The sequence below is a fragment of the Apis laboriosa genome, unplaced genomic scaffold (assembly GCF_014066325.1).
Source record: "Apis laboriosa isolate Shangri-la unplaced genomic scaffold, ASM1406632v1 scaffold34_cov151, whole genome shotgun sequence".
Taxonomy (NCBI): domain Eukaryota; kingdom Metazoa; phylum Arthropoda; class Insecta; order Hymenoptera; family Apidae; genus Apis; species Apis laboriosa.
Window position 1 is genome coordinate 3,243,906 of NW_025222928.1, and position 25,514 is coordinate 3,269,419.

A 25,514-nucleotide genomic window follows, 5' to 3' on the forward strand; every position below is an offset into this window, starting at 1 on the left:
TATACACAACATTCAAGATAAATGTAGACTGGTATTATTACCTGAATTTAACATATCTGAATTTATATACCTGAATTTAAATTCGATTTTAATCGTAATCAATAGAAAATATTATTTAAAAAAATTGTATATAGTTTTATATATAATTTTTAATTTAAAATATAGTATTTTATTATTTCTTTATCAATAATTTTCAAAAGTTCTAAAAGTTCAATTCTAAAGTGTTCAATTATAATCAAGTACAATTTCTAAAAGTGTTGTAACGAAATATTTCTAATTAAAATAAACGTCAAATAATGTCGAATTCAAGAAAAACCAAAACAAGACGTGATAGTGACTCGATAGATGTTAATTTTAAAAGAATTAAATTATCAAATGAAAATAATTCTGAAGCAGAGGATAATAAAATTCTCAATGACGCATCACTTGGAAATATATCTGAACAAGTACTATCAGTAGAACGTGATTTAATCATAGAATTAGGAAAAATTACATTCCATTCGCCAATAGAATATGTTTATAGTCCACTTGAATATGCGTTTAATATACATACTATGTATGTACAAAAATATTGTAATACTGTCAAAAAGATATTATTTCTTGGAATGAATCCCGGTCCTTGGGGTATGTCTCAAACTGGTGTGCCATTTGGTGAGATAAGCATGGTTCGAGATTGGTTAAAAATTTGTGGTCCTGTGGGAAAACCAGTCAAAGAACAACCAAATAGAAAAGTAACAGGATTTCAATGCAATCGCAGTGAGATCAGTGGGAAAAGATTATGGGGCCTTTTCCAAAAATTGTGTGGAAGTCCAGAAAAATTCTTTCAACAAGCATATATACATAATTATTGTCCTATTGCTTTAATGAAAAAAAATGGCTGCAATATTACACCAGCCGAGATAAAGGCAGTATTTATTTTTTTTTTTAAATATAATTACATTTATATAAAAATGATATATTTTTAGGGATCAGAGATACAAATATTACATTCTAGTTGTGACAAGGCTTTATTAGATATAATTAAAATCATAAAAGCTGAAATTGTAATTGGTATTGGTGGATATGCAGAAAAGCGAGCACAATTTGTAATTCAATCATCAAAATTACCTATTAAGGTGATTATGAAAATTCGAATTAAAATAGATTTGAAACATATATTTTTCATATTTTTATGTTTTTAGGTATTATGTTTACCTCATCCAAGTCCACGTGCTGTAAATAATAAAAATTGGAGTGAAAAAGCTACCAAAAAATTAAGTGAATTTGGATTACTTCAATATTTTGTATCTTAGATTCATTTTACATTAGAAGTTTAAGAATATTTAATAAGAAGAATAAAAATAAAAAAATATAGAAAATTTTTTGTTTGTTTATCAGTATTATACAAGTATTAGTTATTCAGTACAAATTATACTAATTTACTATGTAAAATTTATGTGATTGTTTTAAAAATTTGTAATAATTTATATTATCACATGTGAATGTGTTTGGTAATATTTCTATAAAAATGTATAAAGTTTATGTTATTATAATTCAAAAAAAAACATAATGGATTTTTTAAGTTGGATGAATATTGCTTTGCAAAAAGCAAATGATTCATTACAAGCTGGTGAAGTTCCAGTTGGTTGTTTATTTATATATAATAATAAAGTTATTGCTACAGGTAACAATACAGTTAATGAAACTCATAATGCAACTCGACATGCAGAAATAAATTGTATAGATCAAGTTTTAGAATTCTGTAAAACAAAAAATTTGAGCTATAAAAATATTTTTTATAATATTAATGTTATTGTTACAGTAGAACCTTGTATAATGTGTACATCTGCATTATGTCAGCTACAAGTATGTAACATTATATATGGTTGTGGAAATGATCGTTTTGGGGGATGCATTAGTGTTTTTGAAATACCAAAACTTTATAATTCAAGAACAGCAATAATGGGAGGTATTAAAAGTCATGAAGCAATGACTTTATTAAAAGAATTTTATAAAGGCACAAATCCAAATGTACCTGAATCAAAAGTAAAAAAAAATCATAAAAAAATACTACAAAATTAAACAAAGATTTAATAATTTTTATGATTATAATTGAAGAGTAAAGAGGAAAAACAAAAAATATTATAAAATATTTTTATTGAAAAAGATATTTTAGTTAACTAATAAAAAAATAATGAATTTAATATATATATTAAATTATATAATTATATATATATATAAAATATATATTTTATATTATTCACAAAATAAAGTATACATTTTAATTAAATTTAAATTTAATCGTAAAAAAAATGAATAAAATAATAATTGTTAATTTTAATTTTGATAAACAAAAAATTATGAAATTGGTCATTTCTCGTTTTTCTCTTATTCTTCAATTTATTATTAAGAAATAAATTTTAATTTTATTTTAATTTGGATAATGAAATATATAAATAATAAATAACATGTTAATTCTAAATCAGAATTGATTGTATACTGCCAATACATATAAACATTATTTATATAAAAATGTAATAATTTATAAAATTCTTAAAAAATATATTTATGAACACCATGAAAGATCTAATTCACATTTACCTTGATACCATCTAACAAGTAATTGATTTTTTAATGTATAATCTTTTAATACCATATTTTTTGTCTAAAATAAAAAATAATAAATAAATAATATATTATATATATATTACAAATTATATATATATAAAATTATATATATATATTATAAATTATATATATATATAATTTTTAATGAAAATAAAATTTATTTTAAAGAATCTTACTATAGGAGGTGGAAAAATTCTTTGAAAATCCATTTTATTCTGATGTTCTAAATAACTTTGTGAGAAAATCATTTTAATTTCTGGTGTAAAACATGGATTACACAATTGACATTCTACACGAAAACAATCATTACATTCTATACATAATTCTGGTAAAACCATTATATTCTTGTCAGCTATTTCCATTTGTTTTTCCATTTTATTTCTAAAATATATTAAAAATTTTTTAATAATATACCTTAAAAAATTTTTAATTTAATTATAAATTTATGAGACCTTATTTTTAAAGAATCTTTTCTGATTCTTTGTCCTATACCGACTAATGAAAATAAATTGAATATAATTTGTTCATAAAGTAATTGATTTGCTGGATAATGTGCTGAGGATAAATTTGGAGACATATTTGCCTCCATGATATATACATTTAAATCTTCATCAAGAGCAAAATCAATTCTAATTAATTCGAAAAAATTTCTTTCATTTCCAAAACGTTTTATAGCTTTTATAATATAACTCTCTTTTAACAAAATAATTTCTTTGATTGCTTCATATATATCATTCCAAATTTTTTCTGGATATTTTCCATGCGAACGTACATATGCGTCGAATGAATTTTTCATTGAAAATTTTAATTTAGTATAATAATGTTTCAAAGATGGAACATTCCAAATTGGCAAGTAATCATCACCAACTATGTATTTGTCTAAAATTTCAGAATTGAATGGATAATATTTTATGGGACAAAATCTAAAAAGAACATCACCTTTATATGCATATACTCTAAGAGGATTCACAGATGTAATTACGACATATATTCCAATATCAAATTTATATCCATCTATAAGAAATGGTCGCTGTATAAATTCTTGCATAAAAGATCCAATTTCTGTAACACTTATTTCACTTGTATTTTTTATACTAATACCCCGATGATTATTCGATTTTTGTACAAATATTTTCTCGGAATGTTGATTAGAATATAAAAGAAATTCTTCATATTGTTCTGGTATTTTAAATGCTGGTAAGATATAGCGACTTTCTGATGTTGATAAATCTACTTTATTTGTAATGTATCCACAACCAGGAAAATGATTGATTCGTTGATGAGATTTCAATTTGTTCATACTAAAATTTAAAGTTCTAAATGGGTAATCATGTGCCCACAGTAAATCCCAATTATATTCATCATGAGTTTGTTTAAAACCCAAACGTTCTAATACGATAAATACATGTTTTAAATGTTCAATATTATTACTTCTTGTATATATTCGATACAATGGATTTCTTTCTTTCATTTCTAATACTTTTATTTGCATTTTTGTTAAATTTTCATGGTAGTATAAAAAAGAAAAAAATAAATAATATAAAATTATTGGACCCATTATAGAATATAAAAAAATTTTTAAAAATGTTTTCATTTTTAAACTAATCATTTGAGTATAAATTGTAGAATGAACATTCTAAAAACAATTTAATTATTAATTTAAATAATGAAAATAATATGACTTAAAAAGATTTACAAACCTGTTTATTCAACATGATTAAATGTAAAAATCTAATCTTAATAAAATTATATATATTTATGGAATTATAAATATGTATATATAAACACAATGTATTTGTGATCAAACCATTAAATTTTAGTCATTTAAAGTACCGTTATAAATTTCTCTACATTATTCACTTCTAAATGAGAATATACATTTAAGAATTAGTTTCTATACAATAAATCGCCTATATTATATTCTGTTTTTCAAATATTCTATTTACTTTTCTTTAAAATAACTTTAATGAAATAAAATATGCAAAATTATTTTTAGTAATAAAATTTATTTGATTTATTATAATATCTATTATTATATATTTACTATTTATATTATATTATTAAATTATATTTTTTATACAATTTTAATATATATGTATATATAATAATACGCATGTAAAATAAATATACATTTTAACGACATATATATTTAAAAATTGGTGGAAAATATATAGAACATTATTGTCATGAATAATGTATTACAAATTAATACACAGATAAGAATAGATAATATTTTTTATTCAATGCATTTTTATATCCATACTTAGAAGCATTAGGGCTCCTTTACAGAGTTTTTTCCTTACTATTTTAATATTATTCTCATTATATATTTTCCTAAAATAAAATCAAATTTTGGGCAATAAGTAAATTTAATAAATCCATTTTCATAAAAAAATTTTACAAATTTATTTTTATTAAGTTATAATATAAAATATGTGCATAATTTTTAATTCATGAATAATTCAACTCATATACATAATACATGAATCTGTATTAGGAATATATAATATATAATAATTAAAAAATTTATGAATACAATATATAATGCATAGTAATATTTATAAAAAAATGTCAAGAAATTATTTTTAAAATTAATTAACTTTTATAATTGAATTGAATATAATTCTTTCATTTATCACTTTAAATTGTAGAGGATATATCAAACTATAATTTTTTGCTATAGTATTTAAAACATTTATCATTTATTATTGTTAATTGTAAGTTTTAAAAATAAAAATTTATTCATATGCTTAGGATTTAATAAAATCAGAAAAAATGTTCAATTATCGTAGCAATCAATGTTTTATAGTCATCTATATTATATATACACAAAGATGATCAAATCGAAAAATATAAATTTCTATATTTTATTTTTTATTAGCATATTATAGGTTTAATTTATATCATATTTATAGTTTTTATAATAAAATTGGTTTTTAATTTTAATTAATAAATCTTTTTATATTGAATTGATAACGTATCACATGTGATACAAAAATATTAAGGCATTAACAAGTGAATTTAACATTAAAAAGCATTGCATATCACATCTAGTTTATATTTTATCTGTGACTAACATTGTTTTCGATCTTTTAGATTCTTGAATCGGTGCAGTTATTATTTCAATAAAAAAGAAATGGGATTTCAAAATATTTGGTATTCACATCCGCGAAAATATGGACAAGGATCTAGGTCTTGGTAAATATATTACTATTTTTTATTATATTATACTTCAAATAAATAAATTTGTATCAAAAAATTATATAAAATATATTTGACCGCGTGTCAATGTTTTTTTTATATCATCGTATATTTTATCCAACAAAAATTGTTTTAAAATATTAATTGCTATATTATTATTATTTATTATTAATTATAAAATGATATTTTAAAAAAAACTTTTTTGTATTTTTTAATATTTTTAATGATGATAAGATAACCTTAATGTTACAATTAATCATATTGTTATTTTATAGTCGTGCTTGCGCAAATAGACATGGATTAATTCGCAAATATGGTTTAAATATTTGTCGACAATGCTTTAGAGAATATGCTGCTGATATTGGTTTTAAAAAGGTATAAAATTTGATCTTTTAAATTTAAAATATATATATCTTTATATATTTATTTTCAGTTTTCTTTTACAGTTGGATTAATATTGCAACAATTCCTAAATTCATTCAAATGTGAATCCCATATAACACATTAATTGATGAAATTCAATTTTTATTGACAACATTATTTTGAAAAATTAAATTATGTTGTATTCTATATAATTATAATAATAAAAATAATTATTTTATGAAATATCAGTATCATTGATTTTATTAATTTTCGTGTATTTTTATAAATATATGTTTTTATAATATACAGTAAAAACATTAGTATAAAAAATATATATTAAAAATATATATTAGTATTAAGTAATTTTTTAATTAAATTAAGTTAAAATTACCTTAGATTTGAAATTATCTTAGATTTGAAAATTATATTTTTCAAAAAATTAATGCGTTGTTTAAATTTATAGATATATACAATCTTACATAAAAAAATCTATTTTAAGATAATTTTGTTTATATTTATATGGACTATATAGAATGTTATAGATTTACAAAAATCAATAGATAAGACTCAACTAGTAATTTTTTAAGTAATTTCAAGCCATTTTTTTTTACAAAAATTTTTACTTCGGTTTTATTAACGAGTTATTAAAAAAAAACATTAACCAATCATAGAATGTTAGAGTATATACCATCAGTGAATTATTAAATTTAAACAAGTTGAAATAAATATACTGAACAATTATTAGATAAAAATTATATCGAGTTATATTACTTACAAACTATGAATAAATTATCTTGTTTATTGGCCCAAAATCATTTTTACTATATTATCAATGATTCAATACGATTCATTCCCTAGATGATTATATTTTTCTACATCTGGCAATCTTGTTTTTCACAATAATATCAAATAAATATGTTTTAAATGTATATACGTAGACAGTACAATATACGAGTTATTTATAAATATATATCTTAAATAAAAAATAATATTTGTATATTTGCATATATTTCTTAAATGCAAAATATGGTATTTATAAATCCTCTACATTATACAAATCTACTTGGAGATTCTGCATCATACGTCTGGCGAACTTTTGAAGCAGTAAGTTGCAAATTTATTAAAAAATTTAATAAAAAAAAAATGATTTCTACTTTTATTATATTTAAAATATATTTAAATGATCTTGTATAAATATTATGAAATTAATTTATTACAACTAATTTATTATAAAACTGTATTATAATTGTTTATTGATATGATGTTAAATTAATAATGACATCGAATTATAAATATTTTCGGAAAATAAAATTAATATAATATTAAATATTTATTCTACATCCTTATAATCATTAAATTGAATCATTAATTGTAAAAATAATCATATTTTTTAAAATTATTTAATATTTATAACAGAAATTAAGAATTATGAAGTTTATCTATTATCTTTATTTTTATAAAAAATCTTTTAAGTAATATTAAATATGCAATATCATAATTATAAATATTATAAATAATATATTTATTATTATTTTTAGGATCTTTTTAGCAAGTTAAAATACAATTTGTACCTAATAGAATCTATTACTTATAATTACAACTTGAACTATTATTTTATATATGTATATATATATATATATATACATATATTATTTAATATTTTATATATTTTTTATATAAACTTACCTTTATAATTATTGATTTATAACAAATAGTTTTAACAATAATTTATATACAAATATTATAAAATAAATATTATATCAGAAATTGTCTTTAGGCACCCAAATATTTGGGATTAAAATCAAAAAATGAAATAAAAATACCATCACCAATACCGCTATGGAAATTAGCTGCAGATACAGGACCATATATTAGACTTGCCGCTTTTAGTGGTGCAGCAGCTGTAATTCTTAATGGATATGGTTTTTATAGTAAGATTAAAATTATTGTTGTGCTCTTTTAAATGCAATTTTGTTTAGAAAGAATTTTAATTATATAATACTGTAATTTAGTATAAATTTTTTACTAATATTTTTTGTTAAATATTTTTTAACAAAAATAAATTTTATGCAATCTTTTAATATATTATTTATAAAAAAAAATTTTTATTTATTATATTTTAGAACAATATCCAAAATATGATGAAGTACACCTCAAAAAAGTATTTGAAACTGCAAGTTATTTTCATTTTATTCATACATTAGCAATGTTAGGATTACCTCTATGCAAAAGACCTTTGTTGGTATGTTTAACTTTGATAAAATATCAATACATAAATTGGAAGAATATATTAATTACTATTTCATTATTTAGTCTACAACATTCCTGGTTTCTGGAATAATATTGTGCTGTGGAACTTGTTATTATTACGCATTTACGGGTAAGAAACAACATGATATAATAACAAAAGTAGGTGGAATGTGTTTTATAATAGGATGGTTATGTATGTGTATTTAAAATTTTACAAAACAATATGTGTGAAAAAATGAAAAGTAAATGAAAAAAATTATTATATGTAAATGTAAAAAATGATAATTAATGTTATCTTTAAATTTAAAATAAACTATCTATTATTAATATTTTTATCATTATGAAAATGTTATGAAACTATTTATGAAATAGTGATTAGAAAAAATATTTTGTTGGCAGGCAACATTTGTATTTTCATTTATTGAAAACTGCTAAAGAAATATAATATGATCTAAATAAAAGTAAAACTCATTTATACTAATGAATTGATGTAAACATAAATTTGTAATATTACTGATATAAGTTTAAATAATCCTAAACTATTATACATTATATTGTATTTCTAATTGCATATTTCATAGTGTAGAATGATTTTTTTTCTACATTATGTATATATTATCAACTATTCATTATTGTTATTCGTTATTAGAAATGTAATGCAAAAATACAACATGTTTTATGTTTTATCATAAAATACATAAAAATTATGAAGTATAAGAATATCGTAGATTGTCAGAAAAGAAATTTTGTATAATGCTAAAAAAAATATTTCAAGGATGGAACAAAGTTTTGAAGTAATCTTATTAATTTTATTTTAAAAATTAAAACGAGAAATAATGATTTAATACCAATTAATTTAATTGCTAATTTATCAATTAAGTTCCATATATATAAAAATAAAAATCAAAAGTGATGTATGTATATATTGATCATTTCAAGTAATAATACACAATATAAATGTAAAACAAATAGTCAATTATTTTTTTTTCTATTTGTGATCAATTCATATTTTCATAATTTTTGTATAGAATCACATTTCTACAGAAATATAAGAAAGTAATGTACCTTGTATAATCCATTTGATACACCAGCTTCGCTGATTTTTATATCCATTCTATTTCGTATTATACAGTTGTCGTACATGTTTCATAAATAGATACTTTGCCTGTAAATAAGTGGATATAAGAATTTTCTTCGATTCATGTATCATTATGATGACTTGACCTGATGATGTTGGCTGCTTTCTTATACAGCTAAGTAAAGTATTAATTGGACTATCTTACCTAGAATAAAAATATCAAATAAGTTTAATTAGTGATACATTGAATAAACTTAAATATAAGAGTTTTGCACGTTAATTCGCGCAGTGCTCGCATACTGAGAACTAAGCAGCGAACAAAAGAGATCGATTAAGAAATTAAAACGATAATCGTAAACACGCAATTATATTCGCAGTTATTATATTTTTATGATGATGAAACATGAGCTACGTTATTAGCGTGAATTTTTTTTCTTTTTTCATTTTGACTTGTGATTTCATTACAATCTGCAGTGAGGCATGAAATTGGCGATTTATGGCGATGCTAAATGCACCACTGATATAAAATTTACTTATGTCTAATAAACATCCTCTCAGACTAAATTATATTTAATTAGTATAGAGTTTCGTAGCAATATCATTTTTTTTTGTTACTATTATATAAAGTATTTATATAGACTTGCGCATATTAAACTATATTTACAACTTTTATTAATTATTGTAACACATCAAAGATAAGTTTCCTAGAACAAGGCTGCTCCCATTCTACCTGGTTCATAATACCACAAGAGGAAACTCATAGTAGAGCTAATGTCATTTTTGCACTTTTTTGAGAAAATATATCACAATCCATATTTATAAGTAAAAAGATAAACATCAAATTAAAATTTATTTAAATGAATTCTCACTAAAATCAAGAAAAAGATATTTTCGAAAAAGCTCATATAAAGTGCAAATATACGATTACTGAGAGTTGAAGAAAACACGCGCGCAGTTACTTTTTTAAATATTTTAAATGGTGTTTGAAGAATTTTTTCAACCTGGACAATACGATAGCAAAAGAGCAAATGGCGCGCCGGTTTTCCATCCGTTTCTAGGAAAGGTGGAACGAATGTTGTCCTTCTTGTGCAGCTATTCGCAACTTTTCCCGCATTATTTCTAATGTTGTATAATCAGGCAGTTTTAAGTAATTAACACAAGTCATTACGGATGGTAAGAAATCGTCTGTTTTCATAGATGGATCGAACGTTTTACGCACTATTGTTAACGGCGGTGTTAAACTCTTGAAACCTGAAAAATAAAATTTTATTTTTATTTTTTTTTTAAATTTTATGAATATATTAATATTATATAGTAGTTATATAATTTATTTGAAATTTAAAATTAAAAATTTACCTCCAACTGGTAATCGAGGTGAACCTGTAACAAACTGAACGAACTGCCTTTGTTCTTCACTATTATATTTTGACATAACTTCAAATAGAAAACGAATAGCACGAGAATCTGGTGTATAACCATGATCAGTCCTACAGCATTCCGAAAGTGTTTTCACATCCCATTGTCCACCTGATTGTGCATGTCCACAGAACACAGCTTCCAGTTCTTCAGGAAAGAATAATCTTAATTGTGATGGTGGGAAAACAGATTCAAATCCTTCCCTAAATGCTTCCATTTGTCTGAAGACACCTTCATATAAGAACCAATGTACAACCAACTAAAAAATGAATTATAAATAGTTATATATTTTTTAAATTATTGGTGATACATATAATATTATAAGCAAAAAATAATACCATATAATAGAGAGAAAAACTTTAAATAGTTAAACTAATTATACAAAAAAATTCATGAATTTATTATTACAATACCTTGATGTATTGATCTAGGTTATAAGTAGTAACAGGTATTTCACTTCCGCCTTTCCTTAATTCGATATTTTCATAACCCGGTAATTCGAAAACAAGGCCAAGATCGGAAATTAGACATCCATCTAAATTTAGTGACTCTATTAGTTGTGCTTTTTCATGTGGTCTTAATATTTGATCTTTCTCGATTGTTTCCTTTTGTCTAATAACTTGTTGTAATCTAGTAAGAGTTCGATGTACATCAGGACAAACATGTGCTAAATCAGCTAATGTTAGCATATGTTCTTCTCCCAATAACCAACGATAAAAAGTTAAACTGAATGGTAAATCCAACTGTAAAAAAATATAAATTTAATATTATTTATATAAATTATATAAAATATTTATATAAATAATTATATATTTATATAAATTATATAAAAATTATAATTATAAATTTGAAATCTTTTTATTATTTCTTTGAATTAATCAACAAAATAAAAAATTATACCATTCTAGAATCATATATCGCTTTCGCCATAAACTTTCCAAGAAACTTAAATTTTGTTTTAAGTTTTGCAAGATGGGATACTTTAGTACTCCATGAAATTGGCATTGGAAAAAGTCCTTGAGGAGCATTAACATATCCTGCCTCAGTAGGACTTGAACTACCATGCCAAAGATCAAGATCAGCACGCTGTAATTCCTGAGAGACTAGAGCATAAAATTCCAATGTTGGACCTAAACCAGTACCAACCTACAAAATAATATTTATAAGATTTACTGCAAAAATAAAAAATAAATTATATCGCAAAGAGCAAAAAATAGACCTCATTAACATATTGCACTTCAAGTAAGGCTTTGCTAGATGCTAAATCTTGTATAACTAATTCTGCTTGTTTGAGAATATCCGTTCTGGAAATGGTTCTTTTTCTTCGTTCTAAACGTGGAGTAACGCGTTCTTGACTATCCGATCCCGATAATTCTGGAGCGGAATCTAAGAGACGTTGTAAAGCTCTATCTCTATCAAACGATGTTGCATAGAGTAATAATTGTCTCGTTTCAAATGGAAATAAGAATGGACTGTAAATAATTAAAAAATATTATTAAAATTATTAAAATTATTAAAATTATTAAAATATTATTAAAATATTATAAAAAAATAATTAAAAAATATAATTTAACAAAATTTATATTAATAATTTATTACAATTTTCATAATATTTACCATACTGTAGCAATTTGTTGTAACCATAGAGGTAAGTTTCCAGTCATGATCACTAAAGGATCTTGTAGCTGCCGACTTGCTTTTGCGGCTATTTTATTATTAATAAAATCTTGTGGAGAAAGTAAACTTAAACCTTTCAAATGAGGAAATAAGACACCCCAATGACGATTTAAAGCATGTAAAAGACGTAATAAACATAAACCATCCAATGAGGCATCAGTAATAGTAACTGAAGATGGCAAGGTAGGTGACAGATAAGGATCAAGTGGACAACGTTGCGGAGGAACTGTTCCTTCAAGCCACAAACTATCTTCTTTTCGTTTTGAACTGATCTTTGTACTTTTTCCTTTGCCTTTACGGCTACTACTTTGTGAACTTGATCCTGGTTTTGGTGATGTTATAGTTTCTTCTTCTGGTACAGGTCTAAATGTATACAAATTATTTTTTATTACTTAATTTTCATATTTTTCTTAAAAAGAAGAGAAAATAAAAAATACCTGTAATAAATTGTGTGAGTTTGTACCCATACGGCATCATGACCAAGTGGTGGTTCACCATCAGCTTCTGCTTCTGAATGATCCATTCCAGTACAACCAAATTGTCTTACAGCTTGATAAACAGTCATATTAAAAGGCAGTACTTCATCTCCAATTAAAAATTGAAGTTTATGTTTTGCTGACCCTTGACTTATAACTACTGCTGCCTATAAATATTATTAATATTTACTTAATAGAAAAAAAATTAGACACATATATATATACACACACATATATATGAATATTACCAATGTATCATCTATATCATCTTCACTATTATCATCGTCACTAACCATAGATTCTGCTTCTCGTATTCTACCATACCCACGAACCATTAAATAACGTTCAATTGCTTGCACTAATGCAAGAGGATCTATTTTAACAGTACCCCCTTTCCATTGTTTTAAATTATTACAATCTGGATGTCGTTGAAGATTACACTATAAAATCATAAAAAATTGAATTACATTATTACTATTATTATTATTTATTATTTAATTAAATTGTACCTTGAGTTGATGTGTATTGAAAAATTTAAGAGCACTAGTGCCTCCACGACCAGCACCAGATCCTGCCGGTAAATCGTGTACTTTTACAGGAAATTGTTCCAACTGTGCAACACAACTGTTTAATTTTGCTACTAGAGCACCAAATGCTCCAGGATTAAGATCAGTAATATTGTTATCCTGATGCATCTAAAAATTGAATACACATACACACACACACACACATACACACAGATATATATATATATATATACATATATATATAATATAGAGAGCATATTCTTAAAAAAAAATCTCCATTAAATCATGCTATTACATTTATTCATTTTACTTACAGTTGATTCTGCAAACAATTTCCAGAACATGCGAAGGCGATCGTAACGATTACCAGGAGCATCTATAGTAGTGAGGTAGTTGAGCAGAGCTTTGATAAGACCGCTATAATTCATTTCAAATGGAGATATATCACTTTCAAGTACTATATCTCTTAATTCGGTAAGTGCCGATAACATTTCATCCAATTCCTAAAAATATATTATTCAATTATTAAATATTAAATATTAATATTTAATAAAAATATTAAATATTAAATTTATATTGAAATATATTTACATTAGATTGTAATCGTTGTATGGCAGCAGTAAGCCTGGAAAGAACTGTCATTGCAGGATGCGTGCATGGAGCATCATCCTGATAGCGTGCTAAAAATTGAGCAGCCTGTTCACGTACCCATGCTTTAGCTTTATCTCTATTTCCTCCTGTTAGACTTGAATTACTAGGCGGTTTTGACAAACTTGTTGATGAACTCGTATCTCTTTTATCGTTAGCAGAATTTGAAGATGATGATTTTCGACCCCATCTAGCAGGATTAAGATTTCCTAAGAAACGATTATTTTTAGGAGCGAAACCAGTAAATAGAGATTCAGGTTGTTGAGTTTGTTGAGGTGTAGTACTGCCTAGTCTAGAAAATCGACCTTTTTTATTTTGTCGTTTTCTTTTCAAAACATCTCCAATTCTCCTAACAAAATATTTAATGTAAATAATATATTATAATATATATTTTTAATATAATTTTCCATAGTATTTTGGATTATACTTACAAATGAGCACTTTGTGGTGTAGTTACATCATCTACAGTAGAATTTAATTCATTTCTAGTATGTGTTTCCATTGATGCAGAAAGATTTGATTTCAACTGACATGTTGCAATTGTACCAAATAATATGTTACCATTCGTTGATGGAGAGGCAATTGGAGATGTAGCATTAGACGAAAACATCGTGGTGGAACAAAGCGATGTATTAGATGGACCTGGTTGTGGGCTTGGTAATGATGTACCTAAAAAAAATAAAGGATATTTTATAATATTTAAAAAATTTAATATATATGTAAATATACATGTAAATATACATAATAAATTAAATAAATTACCAGTACTAGAAGGACACTTGGGTGGTGAAACACCAAGAGGTACTTCAGGATCAGCTAGTTGACGTATTTGATGCAAAACGCCCTCACGATGAAAATGAACTCCAAATACTTGTGGTAATCTTTTCATTAATATGCTTGCCATTTGCAGAGCTCCAATAACAATTCGTAAATCTTGGGATGCCAACATACCCGCTATATGTGATGATACCACTTGATTTTTTAAAACATCCTATTTTAATAATAACAAACAAAGCTTTAAATAATTACAATTAATTTCATAGATAAAAATATATATTCTCATTTACTTTATTTGCATACCTTAAGTAAATCAGTTGAGGCATAATAAACCATACGTAAAAGAGCTCGAAGACATTTACATTTTACAGCAGGACCAGCAGAACTGCTGTAGACTTCATATAACACAGAGAATAGAGTTCGAATAAACGATACTAACCATTCATTTGTTTCAATTACTGGAGGTACAACATCCATACTAGAAAAATTTATAATAGAAATTATATTAACATTTTATAATTTATATAGTTAATGATGAGTTTATTTTAAAAATTAACTTCGATATTTACTTAGATGAACATGTAGGACTTTTTCCTTCTGTAGGATGTGCATTTACTCTACGAAAAATGCTTCTTGCTAATCCAATATCTTCATTGATTTGTTTCATCACAGTTAAATCTATTGTATAAGTTCGACCTAAAGAAGAAAGACAGATCTCATCCTCACCATTTTGAAATGCCATCTGAAAAAATTATTTTTATTTTACTATTTTCTATTTTTTATAATATTTATATAGTACATAATATATATCATTTATAATGATTATTAATACCTCAATGATTCTAGAATCAATAGTACTAAATGGATGGCAACAATGTCTTTCATCACGCCATTCCCAATGAACATTTTCTTGCTGATTACTGGTCCTTTCAAGTAAACTATTTACACTAAATATGCCATCTGTTGGTAATGGAGGCATAAGTTCTTCAATTAAACAAGTGATTTCAAACCATTCTTGTGGAGATCGCGGTACTAATTCTACATCTTCTGTTTTAACTTCTAGTGATCCAGTTAAAAGATAACTTAGTGTAAAAGCTATATTTTGTTGTAAAAGCAGCTGTGCCAAATCAGGACAGCGATTTGATATCACAGAGAGCATTCGCAACACTGTTATGAAATTACTAATGCTATTAACAGGTGGGGTAATCATAAGCTAAAATAAATATATCTTTAGCAATTAAATTAATAAAAAATTATATTATTAAAATAGAAAAAAAATATTTTTCTTACCAATTGTTGTAAATTCTGAAGAAGTTCTGCATTAATAATTTTATGCAAAGTTACCGGATCGTGTTGAAAACTATCAACTAAACGACTAAATGCTTGGCAAACACATTCAACACTTTTCTTATCTTGATTTGTCAGTCTACTCGTCAATAAAGGTAAACTGTCAGCTACTAAGTGAAAATCATCAGGATGAAGATTTTGACAACAGTTTGCTGTAATTGTTAATGCAGCCCGTTGTGCTGTGATATTAAAAAAATCGACAAATTTTAAACAAGCTGATACTCCTCCCTAGAAATGAATAAATTAATGTATACGAAATATTCATTTTAAATCATTACATGATGTTTATTAATAAATACATACTTCATGTAAAATGGTTTTACTATGTCTCCGGGAAAGCATAGCTAATGCTGTTAAACATTGTTCTGCTACATCCATACATTCAATAGATTCTAATTTTTGTAAGAACACTGGAACAGCATCAACTACTACTGTCGATGATCGAGGTAAAGCTTCCATCATGTAAGTAAGAGCACGACATGCGTGTGTCATTATTACAAAATTATGTTCTATTCCGAGTAAATTTATTAATGCTGCAACAACTTGTTTTACAGGAAAACCAGCTAATGTATCTTCATTTCCCATAACAAGAATTTCACCCATTCCTATAACAGCTTGTAATTGTTCCCCCTCATCATCAACAGCTTGTAAACCAGCTAATAACTGTTGAGCTTTGGCAGCTGAAATTATAAAATTATTTTCTAAATAATTCAAAATTTTTTTAAATTTATTTAAAAAAAGATTTTTAAGTAAAATTAAAAAATGAATTATAAAAAAAATAGTAAAATTTTTAAAAAATAAAAGATAAAAAAATACCAGAACTTGCACCCATGCTTCTATTTAATAAATGTTGCATTCGTGGTGCTAATGCGCCAAATACATGAGGAGGTAAACCTCTAGCTTCAAGTAATGCTTGCAATCTCCCAACTTCTCCATCATCACTTTCACTGTCTCCAGTAGTACCAGACATTCCAGATGGTCCTCCACTTGCTTAATTAAAAAATGATATTGATAAAATACTTTAATTTTATTATTTATATATAAATCATTATATATAAATCATTTGATAAATAATTCAAGATAAAAAATGAAATTAAATGAAAATTTATAAGAATTAAATTAAATGAAAATATTTATATATAAATGAATTTGATTAATTCCCGATTGAATGTGAATGAATTATCCCATTATATTTACCATTGATGTCGGTAAATCAAAAGAAATTATGTTGCAATTATCATATGATTGACAACAATTAGATTTCAGTTGTCATTAAATTATTAAATACGATAAATACCAATGATATAAGAATCACAATATAATATCAAATATTGGCAAATCAATCAATTATTTGTATAATATTAATCAGTACTGATTACTAAATTATTCGGTAGAAAAATGCCGGTGCAGTAAGATTAAATATATTACTTGGCTTGGTTTTGTCAAATTATCAAAAAATTTAAAATAATAGCAGAAATATTATTCTCGAGAAAAGAATAGAATAACATGTCATTAAACGATTCCGGATATAAAAATTTATGACTTTTCTTCTTTTTATGAATCTCTCATTCGTTTTTCTTTTTAATTTTGCGAGCAATTTTAAATAAAGAAAAAGAGATAATGAATTATTTTTTTTTTTGAGTCAAAAATCAGTTGCTTATTAGAAAAATTGAATATATATGTGAAATTACCAGTGGCAGATGTAGCTGTAGATGCTAATTCGTCTTCTCCTGTTGTAGATACTAATTGATTACTAGAAACTGTAGATGAAACAGTTGTTGGAGTGGTACTATTAGTTATAGATTCAGTACCTGACATTACACTTCCTCCAGAACTTCCTTCTATCACTGCCTTTCTTGCACGTGACGAAGAACGATGTCTATTTAAATAGGATATTATAAGTATAAAACATGATTTTCAGAATATATAACTGATTATCATTTTTAAATTCATTACCTAGAGCTTGAACAAGTTCCTGTAGTATCTTTCTTATGATGCTTTCCTGAAGTTTTGTTAACACTTGATAGTTCTTTATAGTCACTGGATAATTTTGTGCGAGAACGTAATATATGTTTGTGCGTTGGATGAGGGTGTGTAGGGTTGGCAGTGGCGGCGGCAGACACAGGTGGATTGGCAGTGGCTGTAGTGATGCCACTAGTGCCTGCCCCGTCATGTGCCAATGCCCCCCCACCACTCTCCACAGAATTACTGGCTGCGTTACCCACTCTGATGCTGGACTTCACACTTAAAACTTGACTACTCGCACTGCTACTTGCGCAGGTTGCACCACCGTGAGATTTTGACCCTAAAATATTAAAATATATTATTATTATTATTAATACTACCATTATTGTTATTGTTGTTGTTATTATTATTATTATTATTTTATTATTATTTTTATTATTGTTATTATTATTATTATTATTATTATTGTTATTATTATTGTTGTTGTTGTTGTTGTTGTTATGATTATGATTTATATACGAAGAATTCAATATTGACTTTTAAATGATCTAAAATTTGATTATTATTGAAAATTATTATTATAACTATATTAGATAATAAGAAAGAGAGAAATGTTAACATATATGGATAATGATTTAGTATATATAAAACAAATTTTTTAAATATAATTATTTTGTGCATAATTAAAGATATCAAACATCTTCATTAGTTAAAAATTGATAATAAATATATTATAACTTAAATAGTATTATATATATATATTGTCCTTAATGGAATAAAATATTTTAAGCATGTATTCTTTTTTTACATATATCTATATTAATTGCATATATATTCATATTATATGTGTTTCTAATAAACATATTCCTATGCTAAACTTAAATAAAAATAATTGTGTTGAATGACATGCTTTTATCCATTCTTAAATTTAAATTAAAAAATTAATATATTTTTCATTAAAAAGATATGTGGTATTGCAAATTGATAATAATATTATATTTATAAATATAATTAGAAAATTGAACTGATGTTTATATACATATATGATAATAAAATATATTATTATTATTGATAATTAAATATATTATTATTATAAGAAATAAGAAATAAAAATGAAAAAATGATTTAAAATAATTGTTACATAAAATAAATAATTGTTATAAACATATAATTTATATACAAATTTATTTTTATGTTTTAATAATTACAAAAATTTTCCAGTTTATAAAATATATTAAATGATTAAAATTTAAAATTAAAATTTAATAATATTAAAAACAATATTTGCAATATTATGATATTATTTATTTGCAAAATATAATTATAGCATTAGAAATAATATTAATGTTTAATTGCATTATATATTTCCATACTTGCATATAAAATTTTATATATCTCTCTCTTTTGCAGAGTACACAAATGTATTTATATATATTTTTTTTTAAAGTGCATATATAGAATATATATATATATATTTTGCTCAACATTATCACAAGTAAACTATATTTACCTTATTAATTTGATACTATCCATCCCATTAAAGTAAATGAAAATATTTCAGATTATTGCACATTTGGATATATAAATTTAACATATTTAGAAATTTTCAAAACTGAAAATAATACTTATTTTAGTAAAAATTTAGATCATTCAAATAATATTCATAAATCTATAAAAATTGAAACATATTATTGATCATAATTATTAATTATATATAAAATTTAAATAAACTTTGCCACATATAAGATTTAAATGAATTATATATATACAATTATATCATTATGTTTATAAATATTATTTAATACTTAAATGTTGTATTTTAATTTTGGAAAATTCTTTTAAATGCAAGAAATTCAGATTTAAATAAAAAATTAAAACTCTATTTTGTATATAATAAATATTATAATGAACACATATTAAATTTATTTCTTATATTTATAAATAATTAAATCTATATCTATATTTTATAATACTCTAATTAATTGTTAAATTGATTTTTAATTTATTTTCATATCTCATGAAATATTTTTATATCAAAATATAATTTGAAATAATTTGAACAAATGATGAAATAACAGAATAAATGAATTTAAATTTATATATATATAAATTTAAATATAATAATTATTATATATAATAATATATAATAATATAATTATTATATAGAATAATTTATATATATATAAATTTCTCACACACAGATATATTTTACCACATAGAATTTTAAATAGCATAAACATGTTATATAAATTACATCATATTTATTGTATATGTCTGGAGAATACTGTCATGCATAAATCAAATTTGACACAAATAATTTGATCTGATATTAAGTATGATATACTTGCATATGGGTATGGAAAATCATTTAGAGAGCAGATTTATAGTGATTTGTATTCATTTAAAGACATCTACTCATGAACTTGTAAGAGAAAATAAGGGTAAGAAAATATAGTACGAAATGTGTACTCCTTAGGCTTACCTTCTTGATGATACGTTTGTGTTGATATTGGAAAAAGTGCTTTGACAGCAGACACAAATCCTTCCAGACATTCGCTCATCCTCAGGCCTAATGATACAGTCTGATCTATGACTCTTATTTTGGTAATACTTTCTTTCTTTAATTTTAAGATACTTGTGAATCAAATCCTAATTTTACTACCCTATACTTTAGCCTACTACTTCATTAAATGAAGGTTGCAAAACACATTATTTTAATATATGAATAAAGATTTTTTAATTGATCATGGTACTAAATTTATTTGGTATTATTATTGTACTACATACATTTTGTAGATATCACTATTAATATTTTTATTTTTGCATATTAAAGGTATTATCATTATTCTATTTATATGAATATATTTACTTATAAAAATTTCTATTTAATTTTATAGAACTAAAATATTTATTTAAAAAATTTTTTATTTTTATTTATTTTAAAAGATATTTTTAATTTTTATAAAAAATTTTAATTATTTTTTAATATGTTAATAAAAATTATTTAAAGAATGTACATTAAATAAAATAAAAATTATTAATAATATATTAATAATAAACAAAAATATATTTATATTTTTTTTAATAGACTAAAATCTTTAAAAAATATTTCTCAATTTAAATATTTCATTAAGTAACTGATATTTATTATATTTATAGCAAATTATAAAACATTATAAATAATGAAGTTCGATTACTAATAAATTAATAGATTAAAAAATAATGTTAACTAATTATGTTATATTATAAAAATCATAAATTCATTTTTTATAAATAATAAAATTTTTAAGATTAAAAATAATTAATTTTTCTTTAAATGAAAAAAGCTTATTTTTAAAATGGTATATTAATTAATTATAACTGTGTAAAATATATTATTATTAATTAATTATTTAATTATTTATTATTACTATTGTTATAATAGTTTATATTTGTCACAATTTTTAAAATAAAAAGTAAAAATTAAAATATATTTAAGATTTAATTTGTATTATGTGTTCACTCAAATCACACATCACATCTCATTGCAACCAACACTTTTTATTTGAAACAAATAAATACACTAACCTCTTCCTCTTGATGTAGATGGATGACTAGTAACTGGTGTAGTAGTTGATGTTGGTACCAAATTGTTATATGACAAATCCTCTTTATTATTATAACCACTGGATAGTGATAAATTGTAACTATTATGTCCCTGTGTTATGGCTTGTGGATTTTGTGGTGTACGAGAACGTGTTCTTGATGCAACACAATCAACAGCTGTTAAGTTTAACTCTGGTAGACTTGTTCTTGCAGTACTACGTTGTCTTGTACTATTTCCACTAATATTATAATTTGATTGTTGAATCTTATGTTGTGATCTCCAATTATTATCTATAAAAAATAATATAATTTATAATTAAAACTTTAAAATAAAAGAAAAAATAAAACAAGAATTATATTCAATTTATTTAAGAAATATAATTACCTAAATATGATTCTAAGCCACTGCCATGACTTTTACATTCACTTCTTGATTCGCTTTGTATTGAATCGCTTGAATGTTTACAAGAAGTATTATCAAAAACTTCAGACGATTGTGGATCACCAATAGTTTGTCTACGTCTCTTTTCTTCTACTGTAATAGGAATAGAACCAGTGCTTTGTCGTTTTCTATAACCACTACTACCACTGCTAGAGCTCTTCCCTCTAACTTTAGAGGTGTCTGCTGAAGCACTGGCCGTCTCTACAGACCCCCCTGATGACAACTGATCTTGTTGATCTGCCATAGATTAATCGACTCATGCCACTATTCTGTCTGTAACAAAAAAAAAATATTTTTTATAATTATTTAAATTGAAATAAAAAAAATCTTGCAAAATTTTTTATAAAAATTTAAATATACATTTTAATAAAATTCAAAATAATTCAAAAAACTTTTGACAATATATTTATTATATAATGTTAAAAATTATTATCTATAAATGAAAGTTAAAATACAATAAAAATTGAAGTTGGAAAAAAATTTTAATTTTAATAAAATTTATAATTGTATAATAACATGAAATACAATATTTTAAAAACTAAAATCAAATCAAATTTTTTATGAAAATTTTATAATTATTATATTTATCTAACTTCGATTAAATTTGTATATTTGAGATTAATAAAATAACAAATAAATATGTTCATTATATAAATATATATAAAAACATATATTTAAATTAAAAAGAAGTATATTATTATTTAAAAATATAAGAGAGAAATGTATATACCTATTTATAAATAATATGTTAAAAGCAAAAATATATATGCATAAAATTCTAACAAAGTAGATTAAGCAAAAATCATTTATCACAATAAATCAATCTCCATTTGGATAAAAGCAGTGTAATTAAATAATATAAAAGAAATGCGCAATTAATGTTTTCCTCCACGATGAAAGAGATAGTAACAAACCCAAGAATCATAACAAACACTACAACTGGTACCCGTTTATAATATAGGCAATGCAAAATTGTACCATTGACATTATAGAATATCTTTTAAGAATACTAGAATTACATGATTATAACAAAGCCATGAGTAAATTCAGTATACTGTAAGAAATTCAATGAAAGATATAAATAATTATAACAAAGACTCGTAAGTGAGCAAGCCACCATTTGCTTGCGAACAAGTAATGGAGGACGAGTTCTTTCTTCATCTCTTTCTCTCTTTCGTTTCTCTACTCTCGTTACTGTATGACCTCAGGTTGAGGTCCTCGAAAAAGAGAACTCTACTTAAATGTACAGGTTTACATCAAGAAGAAAAAATAAAAAAAAATTTCCAAATTATAAATAAGATTACCTGAATGTCGGAAAAACATGCCCAGGGCATTGCGAGGAAAATGTCTTCTTGTCGATGATTTTTATAAGTACAATGTTCCTTATTACGTACGACAGAGAAATGGATTCTCGTGCAAGCACGTACGTTAGTGAGTGGCTATGTGCACAAGCACACACCAAAAAACGCACCGAATGCACTACCGAGGCACACTGAAGCAACTCAGCGGAATGCGACGGCTATCGAGATCGGGTTGGTTAGAATTGGGAAGCTGGAGGACGCTCCGCCCCCATCAGGAAACGTCACACACGAAGTCAACGGAGGTGCGTTCGAAAACACGGTGCCCGCGTGGAGTGAAATCGTAATTCATAACGGAACAGCAGACGTAAAACCGGCGCGAATAGCCATCTTGCTGCAGTTTTTTCAAACACCAACTTTTACTTTCTCTTCATCTATGATGTAAAATTAGCCGCAAACAAATGATCGAATATCAGTGACGAATTCAAATATATAATAGGTTATTCCTAGGTTAAAAAATATATTTATAAGTATATATATATATATATATATATATATATATATACATACATATATATATATATACACATACTTTATCATATAATTATGCATGATATGTAATATTATTGTAATGCATCAAAACAATTTTTCTTTTTATATTTTTTAAGTATGCATAATGAAATTATAAATTATAAGTAAAAAGTTATTGAGAACTATTTAGTTTTTAATCAAATAGTGAAATATAATTTTAATGTATAATTTCTAATTTAATATTAATGAATGACATATAATAAAAAAACTTTAAGCATTGATTAATATGATGAGGTTATCATAAATTAAGCGCAAATAATAATAAAACAGTAATAAAACAATATTAGCATTGCAAATCAAATGCAAAATTAATATATATTAATATTAATTTAAATATGTAATAAATTAAATAAAAATTTTATTTGTTATAAAAATTATTAATATATCTATAATCTATCTTAGTTAAAATAAACTTTAATGATATACAAGACTTAATTGATGATGAATTAATTGATAATTAAAATATATTTTTGAAATTAATCATGAATTTAAAATTTAAACAATTATAGAATTGTTATTTTATCATTTTTAAATTTTCTACGAAAATATATAAATTTCACAATGTTATAATAAATGAGTTCTAGTTCTATTGTTTAATCCTGACAAGTATGTACACATCGTTATGATTGGTTGAAAACCTCGTTCGGTAGTATCCAATTGGCCGATAAGTTAAAATATTTCGCGAATTACGTCAAACCTGTTTGTAATAAATAAGGTATACTAAAATAAAATGAACAAATCTTTGACATTGTTAAAGATAATATAATTATTAAATATTCCTTGGTCTTTAATTTTACCTAAAATAATTACTTACCGAAAAAGGGAGCTCCTCCCTGGAAGTCGGACTCCAGTTACGCAATGCGATGTACAAGAGGACACGTGAAAATACAGACTGTGCTGTCAAGTCGATTCGAGCGTCGTCTGCTACGATATCTCGACCGAGGATTATACATGATGCAGGTTGTATGGTTGATTCAAGTGAAGCACGTGTGTTTCGTTATGTAGTCATAGTATAACCACAGATGATATCTCGCTGTGGTATGTCTTTTAAATAGTGATTGGTTAATTTATATTATTTGTTTTTTTTTAACCAATCAGCGATAAAAATAATATTATAGCTTTTTACTTCATGAAAAAAAAGATAAGTTAAAATATATACTAATATTTTATAAATATTAATGAAAATTAAATATATATATTATTTAAATATTATTAATACGATTAATTTAAATATTTAATTATTGAATAATTTAAAAAATATTTAAT

The 25,514-nt window shown here is 24.0% G+C and overlaps 5 protein-coding genes and 1 long non-coding RNA gene across 15 annotated transcripts; 4 read left to right on the plus strand and 2 right to left on the minus strand.

The window, feature by feature from the left end:
* Positions 1 to 4: 4 nt before the first annotated feature.
* Positions 5 to 1,358, plus strand: LOC122714690 (single-strand selective monofunctional uracil DNA glycosylase). The gene is made up of 3 exons (XM_043936269.1): positions 5 to 905; positions 966 to 1,115; positions 1,182 to 1,358. The coding sequence occupies exons 1-3, from the start codon at positions 297 to 299 to the stop codon at positions 1,290 to 1,292; spliced, it is 870 nt and encodes a 289-aa protein (XP_043792204.1). The 5' UTR covers positions 5 to 296; the 3' UTR covers positions 1,293 to 1,358.
* Positions 1,081 to 4,447, minus strand: LOC122714689 (probable tubulin polyglutamylase ttll-15). Of its 5 annotated transcripts, XM_043936267.1 has the most exons (6): positions 4,308 to 4,335; positions 3,547 to 4,243; positions 3,060 to 3,486; positions 2,784 to 2,988; positions 2,581 to 2,644; positions 1,095 to 1,212 (listed from the first exon to the last, which is right to left on the minus strand). In XM_043936267.1, exons 1-6 carry the CDS (start codon positions 4,320 to 4,322, stop codon positions 1,196 to 1,198), a joined length of 1,425 nt encoding a protein of 474 aa, XP_043792202.1. In that variant the 5' UTR covers positions 4,323 to 4,335; the 3' UTR covers positions 1,095 to 1,195. The 5 variants fall into 5 exon arrangements, with proteins under 5 accessions (XP_043792201.1, XP_043792202.1, XP_043792203.1 ...); XM_043936268.1 differs by having other exon boundaries at positions 3,060 to 4,086; positions 4,308 to 4,447; XM_043936265.1 differs by having other exon boundaries at positions 3,060 to 4,243.
* On the plus strand, positions 1,366 to 2,099 carry LOC122714691 (tRNA-specific adenosine deaminase 2). The gene has a single exon (XM_043936270.1). It carries the CDS (start codon positions 1,549 to 1,551, stop codon positions 2,059 to 2,061), a length of 513 nt encoding a protein of 170 aa, XP_043792205.1. The 5' UTR covers positions 1,366 to 1,548; the 3' UTR covers positions 2,062 to 2,099.
* A 1,316-nt stretch (positions 4,448 to 5,763) lies between the features above and the next one.
* Positions 5,764 to 6,414, plus strand: LOC122715031. Its single transcript, XR_006346758.1, has 3 exons — positions 5,764 to 5,805; positions 6,084 to 6,183; positions 6,255 to 6,414. It is a non-coding gene; the product is annotated as an uncharacterized LOC122715031 (long non-coding RNA).
* A 624-nt stretch (positions 6,415 to 7,038) lies between these two features.
* On the plus strand, positions 7,039 to 8,742 carry LOC122715089 (transmembrane protein 256 homolog). The gene is made up of 4 exons (XM_043937013.1): positions 7,039 to 7,275; positions 7,949 to 8,102; positions 8,295 to 8,413; positions 8,485 to 8,742. The coding sequence occupies exons 1-4, from the start codon at positions 7,189 to 7,191 to the stop codon at positions 8,626 to 8,628; spliced, it is 504 nt and encodes a 167-aa protein (XP_043792948.1). The 5' UTR covers positions 7,039 to 7,188; the 3' UTR covers positions 8,629 to 8,742.
* A 612-nt stretch (positions 8,743 to 9,354) lies between these two features.
* On the minus strand, positions 9,355 to 25,168 carry LOC122714765 (E3 ubiquitin-protein ligase TRIP12). Of its 6 annotated transcripts, none has more exons than XR_006346708.1 (26): positions 23,664 to 24,007; positions 22,303 to 22,632; positions 21,900 to 22,208; positions 20,815 to 20,901; positions 18,324 to 18,672; positions 18,059 to 18,246; positions 17,184 to 17,357; positions 16,671 to 17,047; positions 16,311 to 16,595; positions 15,853 to 16,233; positions 15,590 to 15,762; positions 15,324 to 15,498; positions 15,006 to 15,234; positions 14,675 to 14,912; positions 14,187 to 14,592; positions 13,910 to 14,098; positions 13,578 to 13,763; positions 13,317 to 13,508; positions 13,030 to 13,235; positions 12,533 to 12,955; positions 12,135 to 12,387; positions 11,816 to 12,061; positions 11,329 to 11,658; positions 10,856 to 11,174; positions 10,501 to 10,750; positions 9,355 to 9,586 (listed from the first exon to the last, which is right to left on the minus strand). XR_006346708.1 is itself a non-coding variant. In XM_043936419.1 (25 exons), the coding sequence occupies exons 2-25, from the start codon at positions 22,601 to 22,603 to the stop codon at positions 10,554 to 10,556; spliced, it is 6,213 nt and encodes a 2,070-aa protein (XP_043792354.1). In that variant the 5' UTR covers positions 22,604 to 22,632; positions 25,063 to 25,168; the 3' UTR covers positions 9,865 to 10,553. The 6 variants fall into 6 exon arrangements, 4 of the variants coding, with proteins under 4 accessions (XP_043792354.1, XP_043792353.1, XP_043792355.1 ...); XR_006346707.1 differs by having other exon boundaries at positions 9,355 to 9,704; XM_043936419.1 differs by lacking the exons at positions 9,355 to 9,586; positions 23,664 to 24,007 and adding an exon at positions 25,063 to 25,168 and having other exon boundaries at positions 9,865 to 10,750.
* Positions 25,169 to 25,514: the final 346 nt, after the last annotated feature.